Source organism: Nannobrachium achirus, assembly GCF_963921795.1.
Source record: "Nannobrachium achirus genome assembly, chromosome: 11".
Taxonomy (NCBI): Eukaryota; Metazoa; Chordata; class Actinopteri; order Myctophiformes; family Myctophidae; genus Nannobrachium; species Nannobrachium achirus.
The window spans coordinates 9,094,269-9,121,163 of NC_137820.1; the positions used below are offsets into that span (position 1 = coordinate 9,094,269).

General features: G+C 42.3%; 1 protein-coding gene across 1 annotated transcript in view; it reads right to left on the minus strand.

The window, feature by feature from the left end:
- Nucleotides 1-478: 478 nt before the first annotated feature.
- The window catches only part of lrrk2 (leucine-rich repeat kinase 2), a gene marked incomplete at its 5' end in the record, with an annotated part of 113,487 nt that continues 87,070 nt past the window's right edge, over nt 479-26,895 (minus strand). Inside the window, 15 exons of the mRNA XM_080736640.1 lie at nt 479-826; nt 2,213-2,281; nt 4,720-4,952; nt 5,919-6,071; nt 8,060-8,250; nt 9,503-9,575; nt 11,497-11,690; nt 15,443-15,658; nt 16,300-16,400; nt 17,008-17,178; nt 18,900-19,060; nt 20,108-20,304; nt 24,064-24,176; nt 24,751-24,897; nt 26,313-26,504. Of these exons, the coding sequence (XP_080592766.1) occupies nt 702-826; nt 2,213-2,281; nt 4,720-4,952; nt 5,919-6,071; nt 8,060-8,250; nt 9,503-9,575; nt 11,497-11,690; nt 15,443-15,658; nt 16,300-16,400; nt 17,008-17,178; nt 18,900-19,060; nt 20,108-20,304; nt 24,064-24,176; nt 24,751-24,897; nt 26,313-26,504 (2,336 nt within the window). The 3' untranslated portion in view covers nt 479-701. The remainder of the gene's footprint in view (nt 827-2,212; nt 2,282-4,719; nt 4,953-5,918; nt 6,072-8,059; nt 8,251-9,502; nt 9,576-11,496; nt 11,691-15,442; nt 15,659-16,299; nt 16,401-17,007; nt 17,179-18,899; nt 19,061-20,107; nt 20,305-24,063; nt 24,177-24,750; nt 24,898-26,312; nt 26,505-26,895) is intronic.

The following is a 26,895-nucleotide window of genomic DNA, read 5'->3' on the forward strand; positions in this document are numbered from 1 at the left end:
AGAAAACAAGATATCCGGAAATAACCTGTGATAAGTTTTCTTTCATTTGTCTGAATCAATTATTTTTTATAAAGGTCACAATCGTTAGAAAATGATGTTTGTTCATCATAACCTGAGCAGCTGCTCTCATTACTGTTGTAAACTTCGGAGTCAGAGATTTGTCACTTTAGAACAGTGTTTCTCAATCTTTTTTCTGCATGGGCACACTTTTCGTGTCCCAAGAATCCATGGGCACACCAACATAATACGGGGGCGTAAATATCGTCACTGTCGGGAAGAAACCTTGTGTCTCCAAGTTTCAAATTTGTAAGTTTCTTCGCAAAGTAAAGCCCTGCTTCATCATACAAGGATGTCGCACAAAAGTAGTGAATACAGCAGATCTACAAGCACACAACGCCTCGCACCGCGAGGCGTTGTGTGCTTGTAGATCGGCTGTTTTCACTACTGTTGTAAGTTTACATAAGTTTGAATCATTTTTAAAATGATAAATACAATACTGGCTTTCAAGCAGTTTCAAGAGGCACACTTGACCCTTCTCAGGGGCACACCAAAGGTCCCCAGGCACAGTGGTTGAGAAACACTGCTTTAGAAGCTGCTCCCGAGCCGCCATTGGACTCGGCCCATGAAGTGAACGTAGGTGGTAGAACTCTCTCCGTACATGGCTCTGGCTGGGGCCAATAATATGGCACGAAGCCGTGGGTTCAGTCAGGGTGGAGCTGCTCTCTCAGCTTGGTGGTAATCTCCTCCCTCAACTCACAGTGTTTGTTCAAGTCCTTCACCTCCGACGGCAAGTCACCGTTCCACACCATCAATACCGACTCCTCATCTGAGAATGAGACACACACACATTTAGTCCAGTAAAAATAAGGCTGAGGTTGGACAAAATTGTATTATTTAGTTTTTCCAACTGATTCTGACAGGAAATTAGGTCTACTAGCCAGGATCAAAAAATCTACCATGATCTGCTCACTGCAAATACCCACAGTGGCCAAATCTAGTTGGGCTCCCATCGACTTTCTATACAGGAGGAAAATACCCAGGAAAAAAAATCTGCTTTAAGTAGGATGTGAGGGGTCTAACTAGGGGTTTATCATGATGCTGAATCCATTGCAAGCATTTGTTTTGCACAAAAACATTCATTGGCCCCATAAAACACCCACAAAACTGTGGAAAAGTGATGACTCATCACTTTTCATCACTAAACCATCATTTTCTGGGGCCACTGTTGGCCCAAGGAATGTTTTTTGTGCAAAACAAATGCTTGCAATGGATTCAGCATCATGTCAAACCCCTAGTTAGACCCCTCACATCCTACATAAAGCAGATATTTTTTTCTGGGTATTTTCCTCCTGTATAGAAAGTCGATGGGAGCCCAACTTGATTTGGCCACTGTGGGTATTTGCAGTGAGCAGATTATGGTAGATTTTTTTATCCTGGCTAGTAGACCTAATTTCCTGTCAGAATCAGTTGAAAAACTAAATAATACAATTTTGTCCAACCTGAGTGCATTTTTTCCCTAGATTTACTAGACTAATTAACTTATTTACCCACCAATGAGAAAACTTTGCACAGTGGGGCATTAGCGACTTGTGATTTTTGCAAGTCGACTCGACTCAGTAAAAAGTTGAGTTGAAGTCGACTTTGACGACGTCATCACATCACACACGACCCCCAAATTATTTGGGGGGGGGGGGGGGGGGGGGTCCCCAGATGAATAACTTAATGTGAAACATTGTTTTCTCACTCAACAGTAAACGAACCAAAGTGTATAGAGGTATCTTCAACATCTCTAAAGTGACAATTTTTAACTTTTTAATACCTCTGAAATGACAAATTAAACATTGTCCAAATTGTCAAATATATAGAGGCAGAAATTGTGAAAATAGCCGATCTACATGCTCACAACAACGCCTCGTGAGCATGTGGATCTGCTATTTTCAAAAATAGATTTCACAATAGATTTCTTCTTTTTTTTCAACTTCGAATTTCGACTTTCTCTGGTGGGAGTCGACTTGTGTAATGAAGTCGACTGAGTCGACTTGTCGACTTTTTCGTTAATGCCCTATTGCACAGTACAAAAAATGAAAATGAAAATACTTGACCCTCACAAATTGAGACATACAAATATATACAGTACCAAATATAAAGAAAAACCTATGAAATGGCAATAGAACTATTTCAATTTCTGTTAGGAAATTAACGAGACTCTCACCAAAATGTGTCTTGTCCTGGTGAAACCTTCTTCCCAGCACCAACACCACATTCTTCCTGTTCGGTGTTTCTGTTGTGGAAATAAACCTTTTTAACCCATTATGACGCAATATTTTATGCTTTAAATATAAGCAGCAGATATACTAGCAGATATACAAGCTCACAGCGCGGCACCGAGTGCCGCACTGCGAGCTTGTAGATCTGCTATTTTTGAAAAATCGTGAAAATTCGAATTTTGACCCGATTCTATAAGTGTCTTTTGAATCCTAAGATTTTTGGAAAAACCTGTGTTTCTATGTCAGCAATCTGGCCAGCCATCGTCAAAGAAAAGGTCCTTTTCACTTAACTGGAGCTCAGTTAGTCTGTTCTTGAGAGACTACTATGTCAGTGGTTCTCAAACCTTTTCATGTGAAGGACCCCCAAAATGATATTTATTTGGCCACGGACCCCCATTTCAAAATATCTAGTTCCAGGGACCACCCAGAAGCAAAATTTGAGTTACAAACGTTCGCTTTGAAAATACACATATTCAAAGATTTGCACACATTTTCACGACTTTTTCGAAAATAGCAGATCTACAAGCTCGCAGCGCGGCACTCGGTGCCGTGCTGTGAGCTTGTATATCTGCTATTTTTCACTGGTTAAAGCATTCAATAATTCTAGGTCTAAATGGGTTAAAAACAACCTCACATGAAACATGAAATAACCCAGTCAGTCTACTACAACAGCCGAGTACAGAGGAAGTCACAGCAGACAGGAAATCAGCATGATATGGAAAGACAATGTTGTGAGGTTATTTTTAGGCCTTCCTGCTGCAGTCGGGTCATCAGGTCCCACATCAGAACTCAAATTCACGGCCACGCTTCATTACCATTCATCACAATTAACTCTCAGTCTCCCAGTGATTCAGGGCTAAAATGTAACCCATTAACGGAGTAGTTCACCCCCCAAATGACTTTTTTTCTATTGATTACTCATGCCATGGAGAGTAGAGTTCAATAATATCTTTCGTTTTTTGTCGCATTCCTAAGACAAAAATGTGCTAACAATAAATTTACCCCCATTCGTTCCGGATGGGGGACCCGTTTCGAAACGGGTCACCATCCGGAACGAATGGGGGCATATTTTACTCGAATAACATTTTTGTCTAAGGAATTTGCCAAAAACGTAAAAATATTATTGAACTCTACTCTCCATGGCGTGACTAATCAATATAAAAAAAGTCATGTTGGGGGTGAACTACTCCTTTAAGACTGGGAAAGCATTATTACATTAACCATTATTTTATGCTTTAACTCAGGGGTTTTCAAACCTTTTTGGCTCAGGGCACCCCTGTAAATAACGTTTTCATCCATGGCACCCCTGAGTTACACTGTTAACTTTTAGAATCTTACATCATATAGGAGAAATATCTGTTTCCATCAGAACTGACTGAAAATAACGTTATACTTGACGCTTAACCACTTGAACCCCAGCATGCCTATTCTGGGGGGGAAGGTTCACGTTGTGACGCGTTGTGAGCTTGTAGATCTGCTATTTTTGGTGAAGAGTGTTGTCGTAGATAGAAAAATAACTCATCAAGTACAGTGCAAATCAGGTTTGTTTTACTAAGCATAGTGAAGTGATATTGATGTAGTGATATTGATGTAGTGATATTGATGTAGTGATATTGACGAATTCCAAATATTATCAAATTATCTCGCGGCACCCCTGGACTGGCATCACGGCACCCCAGGGTGCCCCGTCACCCACTTTGAAAACACCCGCTTTAACTATTTAAAGATAGCAGATATACAAGAGCTTGTAGATCTGCTATTTGTGGAAAAATCGTGAAGTGTTTGAATATTTTTGACCCGATTCCATAAATGTCTTCTAAATCCTTCTAAGGTTTTGAAAAAGGCACGTTTCTACGTCAGTGGTTCTCAAACCTTTTCATGTCAAGGACCCCTAGAATTATAGTGTATTTGGCCTCTGACCCCCATCTCAAAATATAATGTATATCTACAAGCTCGCAGCGCGGCACTCGGTGCCGCGCTGTGAGCTTGTACATCTGCTATTTTTCAATAGCTAAAGCACAAAACAATTCCAGGTCTAAAAAGGAATTAAAAGCAACGGTAGAGTGTTTTCTGCAGGTGATTCAGTCCGAGTGTATCAAAGGGTGCGTTCGGAAATGTGCACCGGGTGTGGTTAGGGTTAGGGGTTAGGGTTAGGTTTAGGCATAGTTTTACTGAGGTTAAGGTTAAGGTTAGGGTTAGGGTTAGGTTTAGGCATAGTTTTACTGAGGTTAGGGTTAGGATTAGGGTCAGGTTTAGGCACTCACTAACTACACTGAGCACACACCCAGTGTGAATTTCCAAACGCACCCTTTGATACACTCGGACTGAACGACCTGCAGAAAAAAGTCTCCCTAAAAGCAACGTTACCCGACCTATAAGTGTTATACCCGACCTATAAGTGTTATACCCGACCTATAAGTGTTATACCCGACCTATAAGTGTTATACCCGACCTATAAGTGCGGCGCCGATGGAGCGGATGGACTGGCAGTGGGGGCCGACGACCTGCAGCGGCTGGTGTTTGGAGAGCTCCAGCAGGACCAGGAAGCCCCCCCTGGTGCCGATCCAGAGCGTAGCGCCGCCGTGGACCAGCAGAGCCTTGACGGTGGCCCACACCGAGGCCTCCGTCTCTGCAGGGGCCTCGCTCGCCGTCTGGCCCCTCCTGGACCTCCAGCCTGAGTCTTGTCTGAAGGGAAGAGAGGGAAATTGGGGAGACGTTTAGGCCTGTCATAGTCTCGCGTAGCCAGACAACTATTCCACAATCTCCGAATGCTATATAGAGTCTGGAACGGCAGCTCCCGAACGGCGAGTATCGGAAGTAGCCACTGCTGCACTGAACTGTAGTCCCACTGGAAACATAACAGAAACACAATAGCTCAGACAAAGTCATTCGAGCGGCCTATTCTTGTTATGGGTGTATAGTTTAAGAAAACGTTTCAAAACATCATGGAGGTAACACAAACAACACCAGAGAAAGATGAAATAACGCCCCCAGAAATATTGAAAGGAGACATAACGCTTCCAGTAGGACATGTTATTGCTACTGCACCAAGGGAGCGGTTGCGTCACATCCGCTTTATCTCGCACTCATCGTTTCTATTTCCGTTTGCCAGACTGTATGCCGGGAGCATTTCCCAAATCGTGGAGGCAACAGTCTGGCCTCGCGAGACTAGGCCTGTCATAATTATCGCAATTATTTGACATAATCGCAATCATTTTGACATAATCGCAATTATTTTGACATAATCACAATTATTTTGACATACCCGTCATAATCGTTTTCACGTTGAAAAATGTTCATATATTTTCAAACATTTCAAAAATAGTGGAAATGGCAGATCTACAAGCTCACAACGCGTCGCATGTGAGCTTGTAGATCGGGTGCGTTGTGAGCTTGTAGATCGGCTATTTCCACTATCAATGTTCTTTTCAAGTATAAAGTTGTCAAATATGTCAGTCACTTCTTTGCATATTTAGGTGTCATATCTGCCATGTGCAACTTCAAAGTCTAGGCACACCAAGTGCCTACTTTTGAAAAGCAAAACTGAGATCTCCGTCTATGGCATGAAATAGCTGATTAAATTATCTGTGTGTGTGTGTGTGTGCGTGCGTGTGTGTGTGTGCGTGTGTGTGTGTGTGTGCGTGTGTGTACCTGATTATCTGAGCACAGTCGATACAGTCCACCATCTTCTCACTCCTCTTGTCCCAGACCTCTACAGTCTGCCCCCCAGCTTTACTCAGGTACACCAGTTTGTCCACGACCATCCGCGAAACACACGCCTCACTGCTCACCGCCCGCTGCTGCCTAAAGAGTGGGTTCACGCGCGCACACATACGAGCGCACGGGCACGGGCACACACACACACACACACACACACACACACACACACACACACACACACACAGACACAGACACATGCATGCATGCAGAGATGGGCGAAAATACATTGAAAAGTATTTTGATACAAAATACAAATATTGGGTCAAAAGATGTATCAAAATACAAAATATAAATACAGACCTGAGAATGTATTTTGTATTTTCAAAATACATGAAATACATTTTATAAACATTGATGCAATGATTAGTAATTTTATAGATTGATTGCCAAGTAATACATTAATTGCCTCTCAGAATTTCTAAGAATAAATTGACCATAATATGTCTTTGGAGCAGGCGGCCTAAATGTACAGTTTAAACCTTTGTGAATGTTTAAAATATGTCCATTTGAGAATAAAATGATATTGAAAAGGTATTTTGTATTTATACTAGACCTGGAAGTATTTTTGATACAAATTACATCAAATTTTTTCCATCCCAGCCAAATACAAATTACAAAAGTATTTCAAATACGTATTTCAAATACATGTATTTCAAATACTGCCCATCTCTGCACGCACACGCACGCACGCACGCGTCGCACAAACACACAGTTAACAGATGTGTTACGATATGTCATCATATTGACACTTGAATAATTAAACAGTAATACTGTAAATGGAAAAATGAGAGAGGTACTTTGAAATAGCACAAGCTCACAACGCGTTGCATTGTGAGCTTATAGGTCGGAAATGTTTTGGCAAAGACATTTGATAGAGAGTGAAAAAAGACTGTATCAAGTAGATATATTATAAGTACCTTTTGCCAATTATAGAGGATTTACTGTAAGTGGTACTTAGTGGTATGCAGCTCGGTAAATAAAATGAATTGATCCCAGTGCATGAAGGAGGACGATATCACGATAAAATAAATCTCCACAATACGATTATCGTGAGTGTTTTTTATCACGATAAACGATAATATCGCTTATCGTCCCACCCCTAGTCAAGACTTAGTCATGAACTCACTAGGGCATTCACCAACTATTCGAATATTCGAATATCAAAGTCACTATTCGATGTTGTTCACCAAAGTTGATTATTCGCATATTTTTTTTTTTTATTGTTTTCTCTTTAATAAAAAATATAGTTTATAAAGCTTGGCTAGATAGGAAGTCATAAGAATGAGTTGTCAATGCCCCTGGTGGATGAAATTGTTAATGCTCTATACCAGGTGTTCTCAAACCTTTTTAGGCCGTGACCCCCAAAATAAACATATGTGACAGAACACAGCTGAGTGCTAGTCATTGAATTTTTTTTCATTTTAATTTTTTCATTTCATTTGAACCATAGCTACAAAATGATATATTGGTTGTGAAGATTGACCCAACAGTTTTGTAGATATAGCTTATAGAGTTATGCCATGCAGAAATACTAGATCTGAGAAATTCAGCCTTTTAGATAAAATGTAAACTGCAAAATGTGAGGTTTCTCTTCACATTAATTAAAAAAAGTCTTATTTACATGCAGAGTTAAGCTCTGGCATTCAAGTGAAATGTAGCCTGATATTTATGAAATGCTTTTGTGGCTTTATCACATTTTAGGAAAAAAAAAAGAAAAGAAAAAAAAGTAATTTCAGGGCTGGTCTAAAGCTGTGCTTTCCGAAATGACTGCCCCTCTGCTATGCTGGGACACATATTTGAACTGGAGACCTCCACCCTGACAAGCACTTGGAATTGTAGGTATTACATTTAATGTGACTCGGTTCCGCAGATAAACATTGTGAAAATAGAAGATCTACGTTGCGAGGCGTTGTGAGCATGTAGATCGGCTATTTTCACAATGTTCGCCTCTTGCTTACTTAATATTTGACAGTTTGGCCAGTCCTGTCGAATATTAGACTATTAGAATACTTTGAGGTTGAATAATTCGAATGCTAAAAATCACTATTCGTCGTGAATGCCCTAGAACTCACTGGAAGATGTGGTTGGGTCTGGTGTCGATGGCTTTCCACACATCGTAGTCGGCTGAGAAGGAGAGGATCCTGGGGCCGCAGCCCGCCCACACCGTGCTCCTGTCCAGGGAGTGTCCAGACTGACCCAGACACATCACAGGCGTGTTGGCGCTCCCAACGGTGAGCGTTTTCACTGGCTGGCCGTTCTCCTCCTGCAAGACAGTGTTGTTTTTGACAGCAAATTTTGATGTAGTTTTAGTCATAGTCTTTTGAATAAAATGTCATTTAGTTTTAGTCACAATTTTACTCACCTGAAAAGTTTTAGTTTTAGTCTAATTTTTGTCAACTAAATATCATAAGGTTTTAGTCGACTAAATCTTCAGTTGATTTAGTCAACTCAAGTATTTTGGCGGGCCTTGATGGCATCGTAATGACTGATTTTACACTTGCTGCGTGCTGAAAATAGCCGATCTACAAGCTCACACGCGTTGTGAGCTTGTAGATCTGCTATTTTCAGCACGCAAAACCTGAGAGCAACCAAACATAAAATGACTCTCTTCTCCACTAGTCCCTCCCTAACGTTTTAGTCTAGTTTTTATTTTGTTGACGAAATTGTCAATATATATTTAGTCTTAGTTTTAGTCATCACAGCTTAGTTTTTATATAGTTTTAGTCAGTGAAAAAAACAGTCGACAAACATTTTTAGTCATAGTTTTAGTCGACGAAATCAACACTGCTGCAAGAGAAGGAAAAAAAGAATGAATGATCTTTGGATGCGTCTGAATTCAAGTTACTATGGTTGAGTTCGAACAGTCTAATACAGGGGTCTTCAATCAACAGGGGGTCTGGGACCCCGAGGGGGTCCTCAGAGTTACTACAGGGGGTCCTCCAAATCTTTGTGTGATAGAAACCTTTTTCTCCTTTTTTATATTAACCACTTGAATCCTAGCGTCCATATTCTGAGAACCTTAGCCAAAAATAGCAGATCTACAAGCTCACAACTGCGAGGCGTTGTGAGCTTGTAGATCTGCTATTTTCGGCAAAGACGTTTGGTGTAGAGGGTAAAAAGAGCAGACTAAGTACAAAGTGAAATGTCAAGTTATGTATTGACGGTTCAAGTGGTTGAATACGTATCTGAAAACACAAATTGACATGAATCCAAAATACACTGACGATTGTGCTGTCAAACAATTAAACTACTGTATATGGAATCTATGAAAAGGTTGTGGGGGTCCCTGCTTCATCTCTCTCTCAACTAAGGGGTCCTTGGCCTGAAAACATTGAAGACCCCAGGAAAGAATAGCTGTTAACTATGTTTTAACAGCTGTTATATTTTGGATATCTGGATACACAACAAATAACATGCCAAGCCACCATAGGGCTGATACCAAAGGTTTTAGATGTTACATTTACAGTAACAATCAAAGTTACAGTAACAGAAGATGATATTTTAAACTAAAGTACCTTTAGAACCATGTCCTCGTAAACGGTAAGAACTCCATCTGCACTCCCAACTAGGAGGTAGCTTCTTCTTTGGCTGAAATTAAATAAAAAACAATAACCAGGTGAAATATTTTAACACATTGTCAAATTGTCAAAGCATTATAATAATGTATCAGCAGCCTTAAATACAGTACTACTGATACAGCATACTGTCGTTGTATACTTTTGTGCATATTAAACAACCCATTTAGAACGAGTACACATTATTGTGTATCATTATTTTATGCTTTAACTATTGATAACAAGGGTTCATATTTTAGATTGTAATTAAAGAATATAAACAATGAGTGTTAAAATTATTTATTTTACTTCTTTCTATTGTTTTAGAGATTCTTATTTCAGTGGTTGGGGGCATGCGTACAAGTGGCTAAATATGTCATTTTACACAGAATAAGCCCATTCCCAAGATGTAACGCAACCTTTTATGGTTGGATGTGACTTATGGGGGCTAGAAGTGTTACTGTAAATAGCAATAAAGAAACTGCTGGCTTATTGTGTCTAAAAAGACATATTTAGCCACTTGTACGCATGCCCCCATGCGTAGCATGCCCCACATTTTAGCACGGTAAACGCGATAAAACAATAGAAGGAAGCAAATGAAAACATTTTAACACTCACTTTTTCTTTTCTCTAATTACAGTCTAAAATATGAACCCTTGTTGTAAAAAACTAAAGTTGTCCTTTAAGGTAAGAAAAGCAAATGTAAAAGTTCGGGGGAAATGAATGGAATCCTATGGAGAACATGTTGCTTCTGGTACCAGTACAGCGCAACTAGCGGCCAATCATAGGAACTTTTAGTTCTGTGTTTGCTTAAATTTAAAGTTATACTGTGTAAGTTGCTCAACTAGTGGTCAGTAGCGTTATAGCAAACCGCGGTCGCGTCTGCTTTTTTCGGCCGTTTTTCGCCGCGGACCGGGCCTTCAGACCACCGCGTCCGCCTCGCCGGCTCGCCCGCCTCGCCACGCATCCGTGGAGGTGTCTCGTGTCCCTCTGCGGACCGGCGTTGGGGAGTTACAGGCTAGACTTCTAGACCAGCGTAAACAAAGCTGTTGAAGCAAGCTATTTCCTGAAGAGACGTGATTGGCCGGTAGTGTATCATGTGTGTATGATCTGCAATGTGATTGGCCAACGTATACACAACGTATACGGATGATGCAGATGACGTCATTTTGCCGCGAAATCCCGCCCCTGTCACGGCTAAGTAGAAAACATATAAAGAAAAGGCTTTTGGGGCTGAAATTAACGGAGTGGGGGTTCTAAAACTTTAGCGATTTAATAGTTAGGACAATTTTAAGATATGTTTTATAAAAAAAGTTTAAAATCCGGACAACTGGCCCCCTGGTCCCGTACAGCAGCAATCTTCGGTTAGTACCTTGTGGGATTTAGTGCCTTGCTGAAAGGCATGATTTAGACGTGGCTGTTGAAGGAGAGTACTATTCATGTCAGTGTTGTTTTTGACAGCAAATTTTGATTTAGTTTTAGTCATAGTCTTTTGAATAAAATGTCTTTTAGTTTTAGTCATAATTTAGTCACCTGAAAAGTATTCGTTTTAGTCTAATATTAGTCGACTAAATATCATAAGATTTTAACTGAAATGTATTTTGGCAGGCCTTGATGGCATCATAATGACTGATTTTACACTTGACGCGCTGTGAGCTTGTAGATCTGCTATTTTCAGCACGCAAAACCTGAGAGCAACCAAACATAAAATGACTCTCTTCTCCACTAGTCCCTCCCTAACGTTTTAGTCTAGTTTTTATTTTGTTGACGAAATTGTCAATATATTTAGTCTTAGTTTTAGTCACCACAGATTACTTTTTATTTTGTTTTTATTTAGTTTTCGTCAGTGAAAAAAACGCAGTCGACAAACATTTTTCGTCATAGTTTTAGTCGACGAAATCAACACTGATTCATGTTCAGTTGGGATTAACCTCCTTCCCCAACGGCGCCTTTACCTGCGACGAGGGTACGTGTGAAAGAACAGGGAGGTGACAGCATCGGACACACTCTGCAGCTGGTGCCATGACGACAGGTCCTCACTGTTGATGACCACTAAGGAGCCAGACTGAGTGCCTGCCACCAGCCAATCACAGGCCTGGTCTGGGACATGGGCGGTCACCAGGCACAGGACAGGACTGGTGTCAATCTCCTGTCGGTGGGAGGGAACAGACAGTTCTTTTAGAACGGGTACACGTTATTGTGCATCATTATTTTATGCTTTAACTGTTGAAAAAATAGCAGATATACAAGCTCACAGCGCGGCACCGAGTGCCGCGCTGCGAGCTTGTAGATGTGAAGATTGTAATCGTGAAGATTAGAATTTTGACCCGATTCTATAAGTGTCTTTTGAATGCTTCTAAGGCTTTTTGAAAAACATATGTTTCTATGTCAGCAATCTGGCCAGCCATCGTCAAAGAAAAGGTCCTATTCAGTTAACTGGAGCTCAGTTAGTCTGTTCTTGAGAGACTACTATGTCAGTGGTTTTCATGTGAAAGACCCCCCAAAATGATATAAATTTGTCCACGGGCCCCCATCTCAAAATATTTAGTTCCAGGGACCCCCCAGAAGCAAAATTTCAGTTACAAACGTTCGCTTTGAAAATACATATAATCAAAGATTTGCACACATTTTCACGTCGTTTTCAAAAATAGCAGATCTACAAGCTCGCAGCGCGGCACTCGGTGCCGCGCTGTGAGCTTGTATATCTGCTATTTTTCGCTGGTTAAAGCATTCAATAATTCTAGGCCTAAATGGGTTAATAACTACAGGGTAGGGATGGGACAATATGAGAATTTCATATCACAATTATCGTGACAAAATAAATCGCGATTTACGATATTATCGCGATAATCAAAATCCGTTATCCTGGAGCGGAACATTTGCCACAAAGTAGCAGATCTATAGGCTTGTAGATCGGCTATTTGTTGGCAAAGACATTTGATAAAGAGTGAAAAAAAGCCTGATTCGTTTCAAGTACGTTTATTATAAGTACCTTTTACCAGGGTTTAAGTGGTACCGGATATGCAGCTTGGCAAATAAAAGGTGAATTTATCCAAGTGCATGACGGAATTAATTAAATCTCCGCATACGATTATCGTGAGTGTTTTTTATCACGATAAACGATAATATTGCTTATCGTCCCATCCCTACTACAGGGTAGATTCATTCTGGATTTGATGTCACTGGTTGTATATGAGCATCGCAGTTGAAGCCCCACCCCGTCCTCACTCTGGTGTCGGAAGCGTTTTCCGCATTCATTTCTTCCATAGACATTTCATAAAGTATTTATTTAAACGTTTTTAAGCCTTGGACAAAGCCACCTCGGCTGGAGAGGAATCATGACAATATCCACATTTTTTTGAATGCAAAGATTAATTAGAAAGCTGAAAAAAGGGCAGGGTACAAGCCTGTGTACATCATTATTTTTAAAATTGCGGAAACTACACTCCCAGAATGCATTGCGAATGACACTTGTTTCGCCCTTAAATCACGCTCAGTTTAGTTATCCAGGCCAGCATATGGCCTGAAATGTTGTGTTTGTCATCTCTGTGGACGCTCTTATCATCATCTTTAACATAGTGCATCATATTTGTAAAAGATAGACGATCGCTCACGGAGTTCTGCTGAAGTGCAATAATCCGCTGGGAAGACAGGGGGCAGTAGCTACTTCCGCGGTAACCGCAAGATGTGAAAGAAGAAGAAGCTAGACAAGACCAATCACAGACTTCGAATTCACGGGATGTACATGTTTAGCAGTATGGGTAATGCAGTTCTTCTCCGTGCGATCTTGATTAAAACGTGTTTTTACTAAAACTAGAGTGATTGCATACATACTCGGGGGTTCTACAGGAGCATATAGAACCATTTTACAACCACCAGCCTAGTGGTAAGTGTACATTGAATTGCTACGACTTTGTGGCTGATAATGAAAAACCCTATGGTAAGAATTAGGGATGTCCCGATACCACTTTTTTGCTGACCGAGTACGAGTACAAGTACTTCATGTTGAGTACTCGCCGATACCGAGTACCGATACGAGTACAATTAATAATACAAAATGTATTTAAATTACGCTTTTTTTTTTTCCTCTAAAAAAATATATTATCCAATTTATATATCCGCATCCATCCTCATCCGCAACTATAACATAATGTCAAATTATTATTTTTTTCTGGTATTCTCAGAAATGCATTCATTGCCCACAGCAATCTGAGTTCCCAGAGGTAATTTCTTCCGCCACCTAGTGGCGAAGCCCACAGAATCTCTATTCTCTTCAATCAATCGTCTTTTTTCAGCTGTGCTACACTGGCAGGCAGGCATGTACACACATTGACAATTTGACATCAAAGGGGGCTTGAGCCCCTGCCAGATCAGTCTGTAAAAAGTGTCCATGAATGCATTTTTTTACTATGGTAAAAAATGCAAATGTCCCCGGGCCCTTTCCATACCATAACTGAAGGCTGCATTCAAGAGAATTGTCCACCAAAAGGTCTTCTAGAAATATCAGCCCCTGCCTCTCTAAAATTTCTCTGCACGTCCCTGCAGACAGACACACACTTCACCGAGAGAGCGAGCTTGCAAGACAAGAGCGACAGAGACAAACAAACAAACACACACACAGCTTTCTAGTGGGAAGTTTAACTTACCTACAGTAGCCTATACTTTGCAATTTGCGTGAGGTGGTGAAGGATATATGAAAGAGATTCAACTTTAGAGGTACGTTTAGCGCAACAAGGCATGCCGTGATGCTGATTCCTTTAAGTGGTCGCAGCTGTATCGTTGGAGCACTGGTGCCTCGTTCGCAGTGCGGCACTGTGAGCTTGCATATCTGCTATTTTTCAATAGCAAAAGTATAAAATAATTAAGGCCCTGGCTTTCACCTTGAGCCCTAGTAACTCAGTCCCACTTTTCTCCCCCTTGTGACTGACGCCCCAGCAGAGTATCGGGCGCTGCCGTGAGAAGTATCTGGCGAGTACGAGTACAGCAAAATAGGGTTGTATCGGGTCGAGTACCGATACCACGAGTACCGATACCGCATCCCTAGTAAGAATGAATGGTGAGTTTGCTTTCCGACACCTCACTGCGATGCTCTATTCCACAAAGGGGTGTTTCATGAAAAGTAATTCTGAGTTACACCCAATACTATAATGTTCTATGTTCCTATCCCAGCCCAACATTATGGGCTCCCAAAAACATGTCATTAAACAGAAAATTGCAGGTCTCCTACAACTAAATCAATTAAATCACAGGTAAAAACATTTGGTTACCGCTGCCTTTTAATGAGATTTCTTTCCTTATTCTTCTGCTCTGTAATTTTAAGATTTTTTTATCCCACGATTTTGCAATCCATTTTTCACCCAGCGCCAGTTATCTAATGTAATCCTGGGCGCTACACTCCCTCTGCCAACCTGGGGAGAGCAACGGACTGACCTCATGCTTCCTTCTATGCATGAGGAGTCCACGCCGCTTCTTTTCACCTGACAGGGGAGAGATTCCCCGGTTGGACGTAGCGCGTGGAAGGAACACGTTATTCCAACCAGTTCCTTTCCCCTCCATTAGGGCTGTCACGATAATGACATTCTACATGACGATTAATCGTCACTCAAATAACTGCGATTAACGATTTAATTGTGTTTTTGTCGTTGACAATTACATTTCTGTTTGGGTTTTAGGCTTTGAAGTTGCACATGGTAGATATGACATATAACCTAAATATACAAAGAAATTACTAACATATTTGACAACTTTATACTTAAAAAAAGAATATTGATAGTGGAAATAGCCGATCTACAAGCTCATCGCGACGCGTTGTGAGCTTGTAGATCTGCTATTTCCACTATCAATATTATTATTTCATGTAATAATTGAGACAGCCCTACCCTCCATCACTGTGCACTGTACCTGTGTGGTGACAGCCTCAGTATCCAGGTCCACGGCAGTGACAGAGCCCACTTTCTGAGTGGTGCTGCCTCCTCCCATCCACACCCTGGGACAGGGACCGGGGCCGTCACTGCTGCTGCTGCTGCCCAGAGTGAAACACTCTGCATTGGGAGCCCTGGGAAACACCAGCTCCCGCATGAGACACAGCATCGCCCCGGAGTTCAGCCTGTCAAACACCTAGACGTATGAAAGAGCATCACATGACCTCAGGGGCGTCAATTGGGTATGGCAGGGGTATGCAGCTGCCATACCCTGGGTCCAGGGGGGGGAATAAAAGATCCATGAATGTCTCTTTGTTTATCTGTGCTGGTTATTATGTTGTTAAATTACAGTAAATAACTACAAATGCAAAATGTAACAAAACGGTCACCGCGGGACCCACCGCGACCGATACGAATCCGTAGAGGGGTAGAACGTAATTTTCTGACCAGGATTTGGGGAGTAAGAGGCAAGAATCCTTCACCATCGTAAACACTGTTGCTGAGGGAGGCTACTTCCTGAAGAGACGGCAAGACGCGCTGTGATTGGCCGGTAGTGTATCATGTGTGTATGATCTGCGATGTGATTGGCCAACGTATACACAACGTATACAGATGATGCAGATGACGTAATTTTGCCGCGAAATCCGGACCCCGGCCAGGATCATAGAAAACATATTTACAGAAGGCTTTGGGGCTGAAATTAACGGAGTGGGTGTTCTAAAACGTTTGCGATTTAATAGTTAGGACAACTTTAAGATTTGTTTTATAAAAAAAGTTACATAGTATAACTTTAAAGAAAAGGATCTCAATGTAAATAAACCTTGGCTTATATCAAACCTGAGCAGAAGTTGGCCGATCCTGAGGGCTCTGCCTCATGCAGTCCTTCATCAAAGCTTGGAAGCCAGGCCACGGAGAACAACCATAATGCTTGACTGGGTCTATGGGTGAAACACAGCTTAGAAATGGATGACATTTTATTCTGTTGAAACACCAGGAGACCAGGTTTGTCTAGGGTGTGTGGTAAGTTATAGATATGTGTGGTGCTTTTATGTGAAGAGGAGCTTAAAGTGGGTGAATATTCAACACGCCAAATGTAGCGACAGTGGCAGGTGGGCAAGCCTTAGTGTCAATGCCTGTGTCATTGACAGTAAGGCTTGCCCACCTAAATAAAACTTTGGGGCAGGTGAAGTTTTCTTTCAGGTTGCCCGACCGGGCAAGTTCTCATTTGAGAGTGGACGCAACCGTTTATAAACAACATAAGATATCTGTCTAAACACCTGAACGTGGCCAGAGTGCTCTGTCTTCTGGTCTGTGGAATAGAGCACTGTTTACCTATAATGTGCTGTTTTTACTGTTGCTATACTTAAAAACCTTTTTGGCAAGGTAGAACATGACCTGTACTTGCCTGACGGGCAAGTGCCTCTGAGACCTTAGTGTCGACCCCTGCATACATACTGTATAATAAGTATATAGTACCCAAAGTATAAACACGTTTCCCACAAAACCGATCTTAACAGGACAGGAGGAAAGGGGAACAGACATTACCTGGCAGTTTCCCACGGACAGCGATCTCGTCAAACTCGCTAGGGAACTTCATACCATCTGAGATGCGCTCTCCACAGGTCAGAAGGTCGTACAGCAGCAGGCCGAAGGAGAACACATCGGCCTGCTGGTTGTAGATCACATTACCACGGGCGACCTCTGGTGCACGAAAACCTGACCAATACACAGATGACAGGCATACACAATGAAATAAATATGTCATAGCTTAAGTGATAGTGATACAGTACAGGGGTTCCCAAGCTTTTTTGTCTCAGGGCACCCCATAAATATTTTTTTAATCCGAGGCACCCCTTCATTATAATTTTCACTCCCCAGCACCTTATATTTATAGCATATCGTCGTTGTCAGGTGGATGTATGTCCAAAACGATTTCTAATTATCATCTAAAAAATTTACTAAACTAGTGAAAACAGCAGATCTACAAGCACACAACGCCTCACGATGCGAGGCGTTGTGTGCTTGTAGATCGGCTGTTTTCACTAGTTTGTGCGACAGTCTTGTATGATGAAGCAGGGCTTTGCTTTACCAAAAGACGTACACATTTGAAACTTGGAGATACGAGGTTTCTGCCTGACAGTGACGATATTTTAGTGATTATGTTGTGAGGAAAACGTTGAGATAATATCCATTTTGGTTAGAACTGAAAATTACTTCAAGTTTAAAATAATACAAAATATATTTTCAAGTATCCAAATAAATTCCAAATATTATCAAATTATCTCACGGCACCCCTGGACTGCCGTCGCGGCACCCCAGGGTGCCCCGTCACCCACTTTGAAAATCACTGATATAGTAAGCCGTATTTGTGAAGATCAGATGGGAATTATAAGCCTGTCCAATATACAAACATACTGCACTAGCTAACATCTTACTAATCAGATTTGGGATTATGAACAGACCAAAATGGATTACCCCTCTGTGACGTACAAGGGTTGTATGCTACGGGATATGAATGCCTTAGAGCAGTGGTCTTCAACAGGGGGTCCGGGACCCATAGGGGGTCCTCAGAGTTACTACAGGGGGTCCTCCAAATCTTTGTGTGATAGAAAGTTTTTTTCTCCTTTTTTTATATTAACCACTTCAACCCTAGTGTCCATATTCTGAGTACTTTAGCCAAAAATAGCAGATCTACAAGCTCACAACGCCTTGCACTGCGAGGCGTTGTGAGCATGTAGATCGGCTATTTTCAGCAAAGAGCTTTGGTGTAGTGGAAAATGTATACTCACTTGCACGGCGGTGGTGGTACAACCGTGCACAACTACAGTAAGTACTGTATAACCAGGGACGTGCTGGCCATTGGGAAAAGCAGGACAACTCCCGAACGGCCGGTTCATTCCAGGCCGGCCATTAGGAAAAAATAAAAAATAAAATGTCGGCCTTCGTTCCATTTTGGGGGCTGGGCGGCCAACAAAGTAAATCGTCACTGTCGGGCAGAAACCTTGTATCTCCAAGTTTCAAATGTATACATTTTTTCGCAAAGCCAAGCCCTGCTTCATCATATAAGGCCGTTGCACAAAAGTAGTGAAAACAGCAGATCTACAAGCACACAATGCCTCGCGGTGCGAGGCGTTGTGTGCTTGTAGATCGGCTGTTTTCACTAGTTTAAATCATTTTTAAAATGATAAATAAAAAACAAATGGTTTTGGACATACAAGGTTTCCACCCGACAACAACGAAATATAACTCATATACAGTAATTGGCCCACTGGCTTGTCACTTGTCATGATCTGAAATGACAAATCTTTGAGTAGCAGCAGCGCTATAGAGAGATCTCTCTCTATAGCGCGCAATGAGGGCCTCTCCAACTCTTTTTCCCGAGCTGAATCAGGGGCCCAGCACGTCCCTGTGTATAACTCAGGTGTTAGGCTTCTTACCAGGTGTGCCTTCAGAGCTCCTGACTCCCATGCTACAGCAGTACTGAGCTATCCCATAGTCAGAGATCTTGGCAATGATCTCAGAGTTGGTTTTCAGGTTGAACAGCAGTATGTTGTGGGGCTTCAGGTCCCGGTAGATGATCATGGACGAGTGTAAGTACCTGTTTGTGTAAATGGAACACAATTACTGACTGGGCCAAGAGGCTGAAGAGTAATACTCAACCCATTTAGGCCTAAATTTATTGAATGCTTTAACCAGTGAAAAATAGCAGATATACAAGCTCACAGCGCGGCACCGAGTGCCGCGCTGTGAGCTTGTAGATCTGCTATTTTTGAAAAAGTCGTAAAAATGTGGGCAAATCTTTGAATATTTGTATTTTTAAAGCAAACTCAAATTTTGCTTCTGGGGGGTCCCTGGAAATAAATATTTTGAGATGGGGGTCCGTGGCCAAATAAATATCAGTTAGTGGGGGTCCTTCACATGAAAAGGTTTGAGAACCACTGACATAGTAGTCTCTCAAGAACAGACTAACTGAGCTCCATTTAAGTGAAAAGGACCTTTTCTTTGACGATGGCTGGCCACATTGCTGACATAGAAACATAGGTTTAAAAAAAAAAAAAACCCTATTCACGATTTTTCAAAAATAGCAGATCTACAAGCTCGCAGCGCGGCACTCGGTGCCGCGCTGTGAGCTTGTATATCTGCTATTTTTCACTGGTTAAAGCATTCAATAATTCTATGCCTAAATGAGCAAGAGTTACACTAGGAAGACACAGTTTGGCAATTTATCCCATACCAGCTAAAGGCTGAGGCTTCCGAGGTGGAGGTCTTAATCACTTGAACAGAAACATTCTAACAGTTTTAAACATAAATACACATGAGGCATAAACAAATGTCCCTGTTTATTCACAAATGCAGCCTTATATCACAGCCCATTTTCCTGTTGATTACTTTATTTTCAGAGTTCACATTGGATTACATTTTCTCAGTTATTAAAACATTACAGAAGTCCTAATTAGGAATAAGAACAATTGAGCCTGCCAGAGAGGAGCCCTCACCGGGAGGATGTAACGCCTCTGTCATACTCACCTTGTTCAACATTCCCCGCTGACAGGTGTTGAGTGACAAAAATCACCCACCCGGCTTCCCTCCCCTTAATACGCTGGACCCGAGCGCCCCACTGAGAGATTGTCGAAAGTGATTTTACCTGAGTCCGTCAGCTACTTGCAGGGCTATCCTGTGCTGGAGCTTGGGGTTGAGGCTGCCATTCTCATGCTCAAACAGAGAGTCCAGTGACCCCCGAGGAGCCAGCTCCATTACCAGGACCTGGTAATCAGAGCCTGAGCCTGCTGCCAATAGGCCCACCAGACTAGGGTGGTGGAGGCGACCCAGCACTGCCAACTCCTGGAGACAAAAGCCAGAGGAGAGGAGAGACCACTAAATGAGCTTAGGTGCCCTTGAGCATGACAATACATCCTTATGAGCTCAAGTGGAACTTTCTTCATCTGAGACCAGGGGCATAGTTCCGGCGATTTAAAACAAATCCAATACGGAACTAAAACTTCCTATGTTTGGCCGCTAGTTGCGCTGTTTTCCCCCCCGCGAGGTACCAAAAATAATTTGTCTACATTGGATCCCATTCGTTTTCCACTTTGATTTTCTAACCTTAACTCTTTCAATGCCAACCTTTTCACCACTAGAGGGCGCCCAATGGCCATAGAATCCTACATAGACAAGCGCTGGTATATGCACAAGCCGTGCGCAGCCATGACTCGCCTGAACACTTTCCTTTGTGCATGTACAGGAACAGGATGAAGTTAGCTTGAAGTTAGCTATTGGCTACCAATCATTTTAGAAGCCCTATTTTCGACGATTTACATGATTAAACCTTGCACACCTCATGGATATGCATGGAACAGAGAAAATGAGCTCTAAAGATCCTGGATTGCATTGGAGTGGATGGTAAATATCGGCGGCGCGATGCTCTCGCGGGCCGTGTAAACAGATGACGGCCGGCGGCCCGGCTCAAAAAAAAAAAACGGCAGGGATCGGCACCCTGATAAGGACAAATAAAGCCGAACTAGTTCGGGATTGGCACAGTAAGAGTTAATAAACATCGTCATAAATACTTTATGGTTCCTGTCGCTAGTGAAAAACTCCCTTTCAATCACCATGATATGCGTTTTGAGCAAATATGGTCCCATGTATGTTAAAATTTATGATAAAGTTGCGGGGGGCGTGGCCAACTAAACTAATACTAGCCTGCTGTGTTCTTCTTTGTGTGCTTTATTTCGGGAGGCTCCGACTAGAGCCCTGCAACGGGAGCACACTCCCACGGGACCTGCAGGACCCGTCGCCATGTATTGCGGCGCGGGCGATATTTTAATCACCGCGGGCGGGGACATGCGGTCAAAACAACATCGGCGGGCGGCGCAAAATCCCGCACTCTCCCGCAATAAGCTTATATCTATACTTTAGCAAGAGGTGAATATGTAGAGAAAGTAATTTCCCCTGCTGAGCCTGAGGACAACACGCAGCACGCACCATACAGCACGTGGACTTTCCCTCCCTCTCTCGCTCTAACTCCCCCTCCCTCCCCTCTCTCGCCTGTTAACCGGTGGGCAGATATTTGCGGCGGCATTGTCACTCACTATTTAGCCTAAATAACAACTATTTATTATAATATAGTCCCATCGCCTATGTCCCATCGCAATATAAACACGCCCTCATTTATCAACGTGGTGCAGATCAAAATTTGGGTGTACACCGAAATTTAGGGAAGTCTCGACATTTATCATTTCAACTTGACTTTGACTTTGGTCTAGGGTAGGATCAAATCTCACGTCAAGTCCTGAGGTGGTGTAGGAATCATCCTACACCACTTTGTTCCATTGTAGACGTGCGGAGCAGCATTGTCTAACTATCTGACAGGCAATGGACACATATATCCACTCGAAAATGTATCCAACACAATAATAAATAATCCTGTGAAAATATTACATTTTATAAAAGCATAGCCTATTATAGCCAGCTACATCATGGACATGCACGCCGATTTTATTTCCAAGTTACAATGACAAGCAATTAAAATCTAGCAATATAGAAGCAATCTACTGTTAAGTGCTTTAACAGTCTAAATCTTAAGATTGCAGACCTGGCTCAGAACAAGCACAGATATAGCCTACGAACGCATGCGAGAGCATTTTCGGGACCAGCGCGGAGCGCTGTGATTTTACATTACCGTGAGGCGTGAGCCTCCAATACAGTGACGCGAGTCCTTTTAAATATGGATAAAACCCGAAGGTCCAAACCTGGCTGTGCCCAGCCCAACACACGCACGCTGCGGGGAGAAGACCAGCCCGTGCGGGAACGGTGCATGATTGCAAGTTCAAGTACTCAAACGCGCATTGTGCTCGTCGCCGAAATTGGGTTAAATTTATATCCAAAACGTAACTGTGGGGTCTCTCAATGTACAGTCGCTACAGTACTGTAGTAGGCTTACACTATGCTGGAGTTAATGATGAAACCCGACGTGGTGAGAGTGAGACCGTGACATTCTTTTCGTGGACCGTGAGGTATTATACAAGTGTGTCCTCTTATGGAGTTATGTATTAAGGATAAAACCCACCCGACGCTTCAAACCTTCAGATTATAACTGCCTCCTTGTCAGTATCTCTCAGTAACATCGCATGCACGGCATCCCGTGGTTTCGGGAATACATGATTTAGCGTTCTTTTTTTTTCTTCTTTTTTTGTAACCACTCAAACGCGCACTGCAGCGTCGCCGATATTGGGTTAAATTAATATATTCCATTTGTGACAATGACTGGTGTGGTGTCACTCATGTAGCCTGCACGCTTAGGCTACTATACAAAATAAATGGTAATAATGGTTCCACAGTGAATCTAAATGCTGCTGGGCTTGGTGGTGTGTGCGTGCGTGCGTGCATCCGTGCATGTGTGCGTGGTCTGTGTGGGACGCGGACACTCTTCTATTGGCTTTCCTTTCGTTGTTAGGTCGTATTCAGGTCGTTCTAGTCGTAAAATCGGGGCGTTTCGAGAATAATTAAGGGCGTGTTATTTAAATTTCAGCCTGCGCATTTATCAACGCTGGGATCAAATGTACGCCAGGTGTGTCTGTTTAGGAAGCATTGATAAATGCCGTGCACACGTTGCCCTACGCAAAATTTGGTGAAAAAAATAGACCATTTTTTACACTCCATTGATAAATGAGGGCCTTTACCTCTGTTAACAACCTCACAAATGCTCCCCTCTCTCTCGCGCACACTAGTCCTGTTGGTTTTGGATCTCAATGGATAAGATACAAACTTCAACGTGCCTTCTTTAGCAAGTCAAGATGTGAATAGAGAACCCCTGAGGACAACGCACCCACATTGATACAGTACGTGGACTGGAGTCTCTCTTTCTCTCCGCCAAGTTCTCTCTCTCTCTCGCCTCTCTCTCTCTCGCCTCTCGCTCTCTCCCTCCGTGCCTTGACTCCGTCGCTCGCCCTCTCCTTCTCTCTTTCTCTCATTTGTTCTCACGCCACCGTCAGTCCGTCACAAATATGCTCCTCGCATCAGGCGCACTTTTTTGTTTGGTAATGGTTTTGGATCTCATTTCAATGTGCCTTCTTGGGAGGGAGGCTGTTGGACGTGCTGCGGTACTGTGCGCCGCGGGAGTCCGCGGGACTAAATTCACATCATTTGTTTGTCACGGGTGGGAGCGGCGGAGAGGAATTGTCTGCGGGCGGTCAAAAATGAAATCATCGCGGGGGCGGGCGGGAGTGGTCAGAAATGATGCGGGAGCGGGCGGGAGCGGGATTAAAAAATCAGTCCCGCGCAGACCTCTAGCTCCGACCACATTCTCCCATGCATCCCTGCGGTTCCACGTGACCGTTGGCAGCCAATAGCATTCCTAATGATTCCTGGGATACCATTCAAACAATGATGGCGACACCCATACAAGGGACAAAAAAAAACGTCATCTTCGCCGCATAGAAACCAATGGCTTCGCTTCGTCCATATTTTTTTTACAGTCTATGTCTGAGACCTATAGTTTCAGTTCGGAAATTTCCCCATATCAAAATGTTCATGATCCAAGGTTCTCTGCACTTAGTGACACATACTATTATATACAAATAGAACGGCAAGAAGTACAATCACCTGTCGAAGGAGCCTGTGGATGTAAAGCTCAGATGCGTGCTTGTTGAATATCTTCACAGCAACCTCTTCGTCTTTGTACACTCCTCGATAGACAGTCCCAAAACCGCCATCCCCTGTGAAACACAACATACACCGTATTACTTCACACCTTGAAATCAGGGCAGGGAAAATGGAATGTACTTGTTAGGTGTCTCTTGCAGTGTTACGAAAACTAAATAAAAACTAAACAAAAACTAAGCTGTGGTAACTAAAACTAAGACTAAATATATTGACAATTTCGTCAACAAAATAAAAACTAGACTAAAACGTTAGGGAGGGACTAGTGGAGAAGAGAGTAATTTTGTTTGGTTGCTCTCAGGTGAAAATAGCAGATCTACACGCTCACAACGCGTCGCAGTGTGAGCTTGTAGATCTGCTATTTTCAGCACACAACCACGTGTAAAATCAGTCATTACGATGCCATCAAGACCTGCCAAAATACATTTTAGTCGACTAAATCAACTGTAGATTCAGTCGGCTAAAATTAGACTAAAACTAATACTTTTCAGGTGACTAAAATTATGACTAAAACTAAATTACATTTTATTCAAAAGACTATGACTAAAACAAAATCAAAGTTTTCTGTCAAAAACAACACTGGTCTCTTGAATAATAAATAATAATAATAATTCACAAAACCTTCCATACCCAACAGGTTCTCCTTGGAGAGGTCCATGTGCAGCTCCTGACTGTCCAGGATGATCTCAGCAGGTTGGTCACTCAGGATCAGGTCAGGAGCCATCTGAGAGATGGGCAGTGTACAGCGGGCATCTTCTGGGTTCACCAGCAGGCAATCTGAAGTAGAAAACGTACATTCAGGTAGGGGTGGGCGATATGGTGATAAATATCGTTGAGACGATACAATGTCTCCACGATATGCCTTTTCAGAGATATCGTATATATCGTGATACACTGAGGGAGCCTTGTAAAAAATCCTGTTGAATTGTTAATACAGAGATTCATTGCAGAATTCATTTAAACCTGCATTTTGGTCTAAACCAGTAGTTCTCAAACTTTACAATGTCAAGGTCTCCACTTAACTCTGACAGTATACAAATGAAACCAAATGGACCCGTAAGGGTCCATTTGGTTTCATTTGTATACTGTCAGAGTTACATACTTGTAAGGGTCAATTTAGACCTCCCAAAAGGATATTTTTTTGTACTGTTAAGTAACTTGAAAAATAACCATAAAAACCAACATGAAAAAGAATCGGGATAAGATCGTGTATCGTGATACAGCTTGGAAAAATATCGTGATATTGTATTTTTCCATATCGCCCACCCCTACATTCAGGGTTGTTTTCTTAACTACATGTCCAAATTACGATCCTTAATCCTGACAGTGTTCGTGTCATTACCATGAAGGTCACCAGTGTAGAAGAGCGGGCTCGTCCGTTTATTCAAGTAGCGCACGGCCATGAACGAGCGGCCGTTCGTTCGTTCTTTACCCAGTCTGAGCACTGAGCAGATGAGAGGTGGCGCGGGTGTCTACAGTAGAAACAGCTCCTGTAACGATGGTCTCAAATCGGAATAACTTTTCTGGTCGTTTTCTATGCCTGGATCTAGTTTCTCTGTCGCGAGCGAGGGACATTTGCGAGCCTCGTTCATTGCAAATGACTACTCCCAGCAGTCAGTTTGGCTCGATGACAGATATGCCTGTATTTTACTAAAGATTGCATTTGGAAATAATGGATGGATAATGTTCTATAAAATCGCAAAGGTAAGCTACTTTTAAGCTACTTTGATGGCAGTTTAAGACATCCAACGTGGCAGTAAGAGAGTTAAAGGCATTTTGACAGTACTACAGATAGGGCAGTCACGATATGACATTTTACATGATGATTAATTGTCACTCAAATAATTGCGATTAACGATTTAATTGTGTTTTTGTTCTTGATAATTACATTTCTGTTTGGCTTGTAGGCTTTGAAGTTGCAAATGGTAGATATGACACATAACCTAAATACACAAAGAAATTACTGACATATTTGACAACTTACTACTTAAAAAATTACATTGATAGTGGAAATAGCCGATCTACAAGCTCACAACGCGTCGCATCAGATCTGCTATTTCCACTATTTCTGAAAATGTATGAACATTTTTCAACATTCACGATACTGATGATTATGACAAAATAATTGCGATTATGTCAAATAATTGCGATTAGACGATTATGTAATAATTGTGACAGCCCTAACTACAGACCTCGATCGATATGTTTAAAGAGGTCCTCCAGCAGAATCTTGCTCCACTCCTGGCCGTCCTGGAAGCTGTAGAGAGCCCACTTCTTGAGCAGCGCCTCCCCGCTGCCGTGCATGTCAGTGTTGAGGAGGCCTGGGAACCACTCCTCCAGCAGGGAGTCTATGTGGTCCACCACTTGACCCAGCAACATCCGGCCTGCCATGGGAGGGAGAGCATTTAATAAGGCCTAGAATTATTGAATGCTTTAACCAGTGAAAAATAGCAGATATAGCCGGGAATCCAGTCCCTCAAAATGGGAGAGGACCTGTGATGTTCTGCCGCACTTTTTATTTCTGTTTTATCTATTAGTTTGGTCATTAAGGTCCACAGAATGAGAGGCCTGCTCTGCCAGAAACATCGCGAAAAAAGGTTATGGCCATTTGTATATTCACTGTCCCATTGACTCCACTATACAGGAAAGGAAATATATTATAAAAAAGAAAAATTCTGCTTTAAACTGGAGGGTTTTCATGATTCTGAATCCATTGCAAGCATTTGTTTTGCACAAAAAACATTCCTTGGTCTAAGAGACCAACAAAAGGGTGAA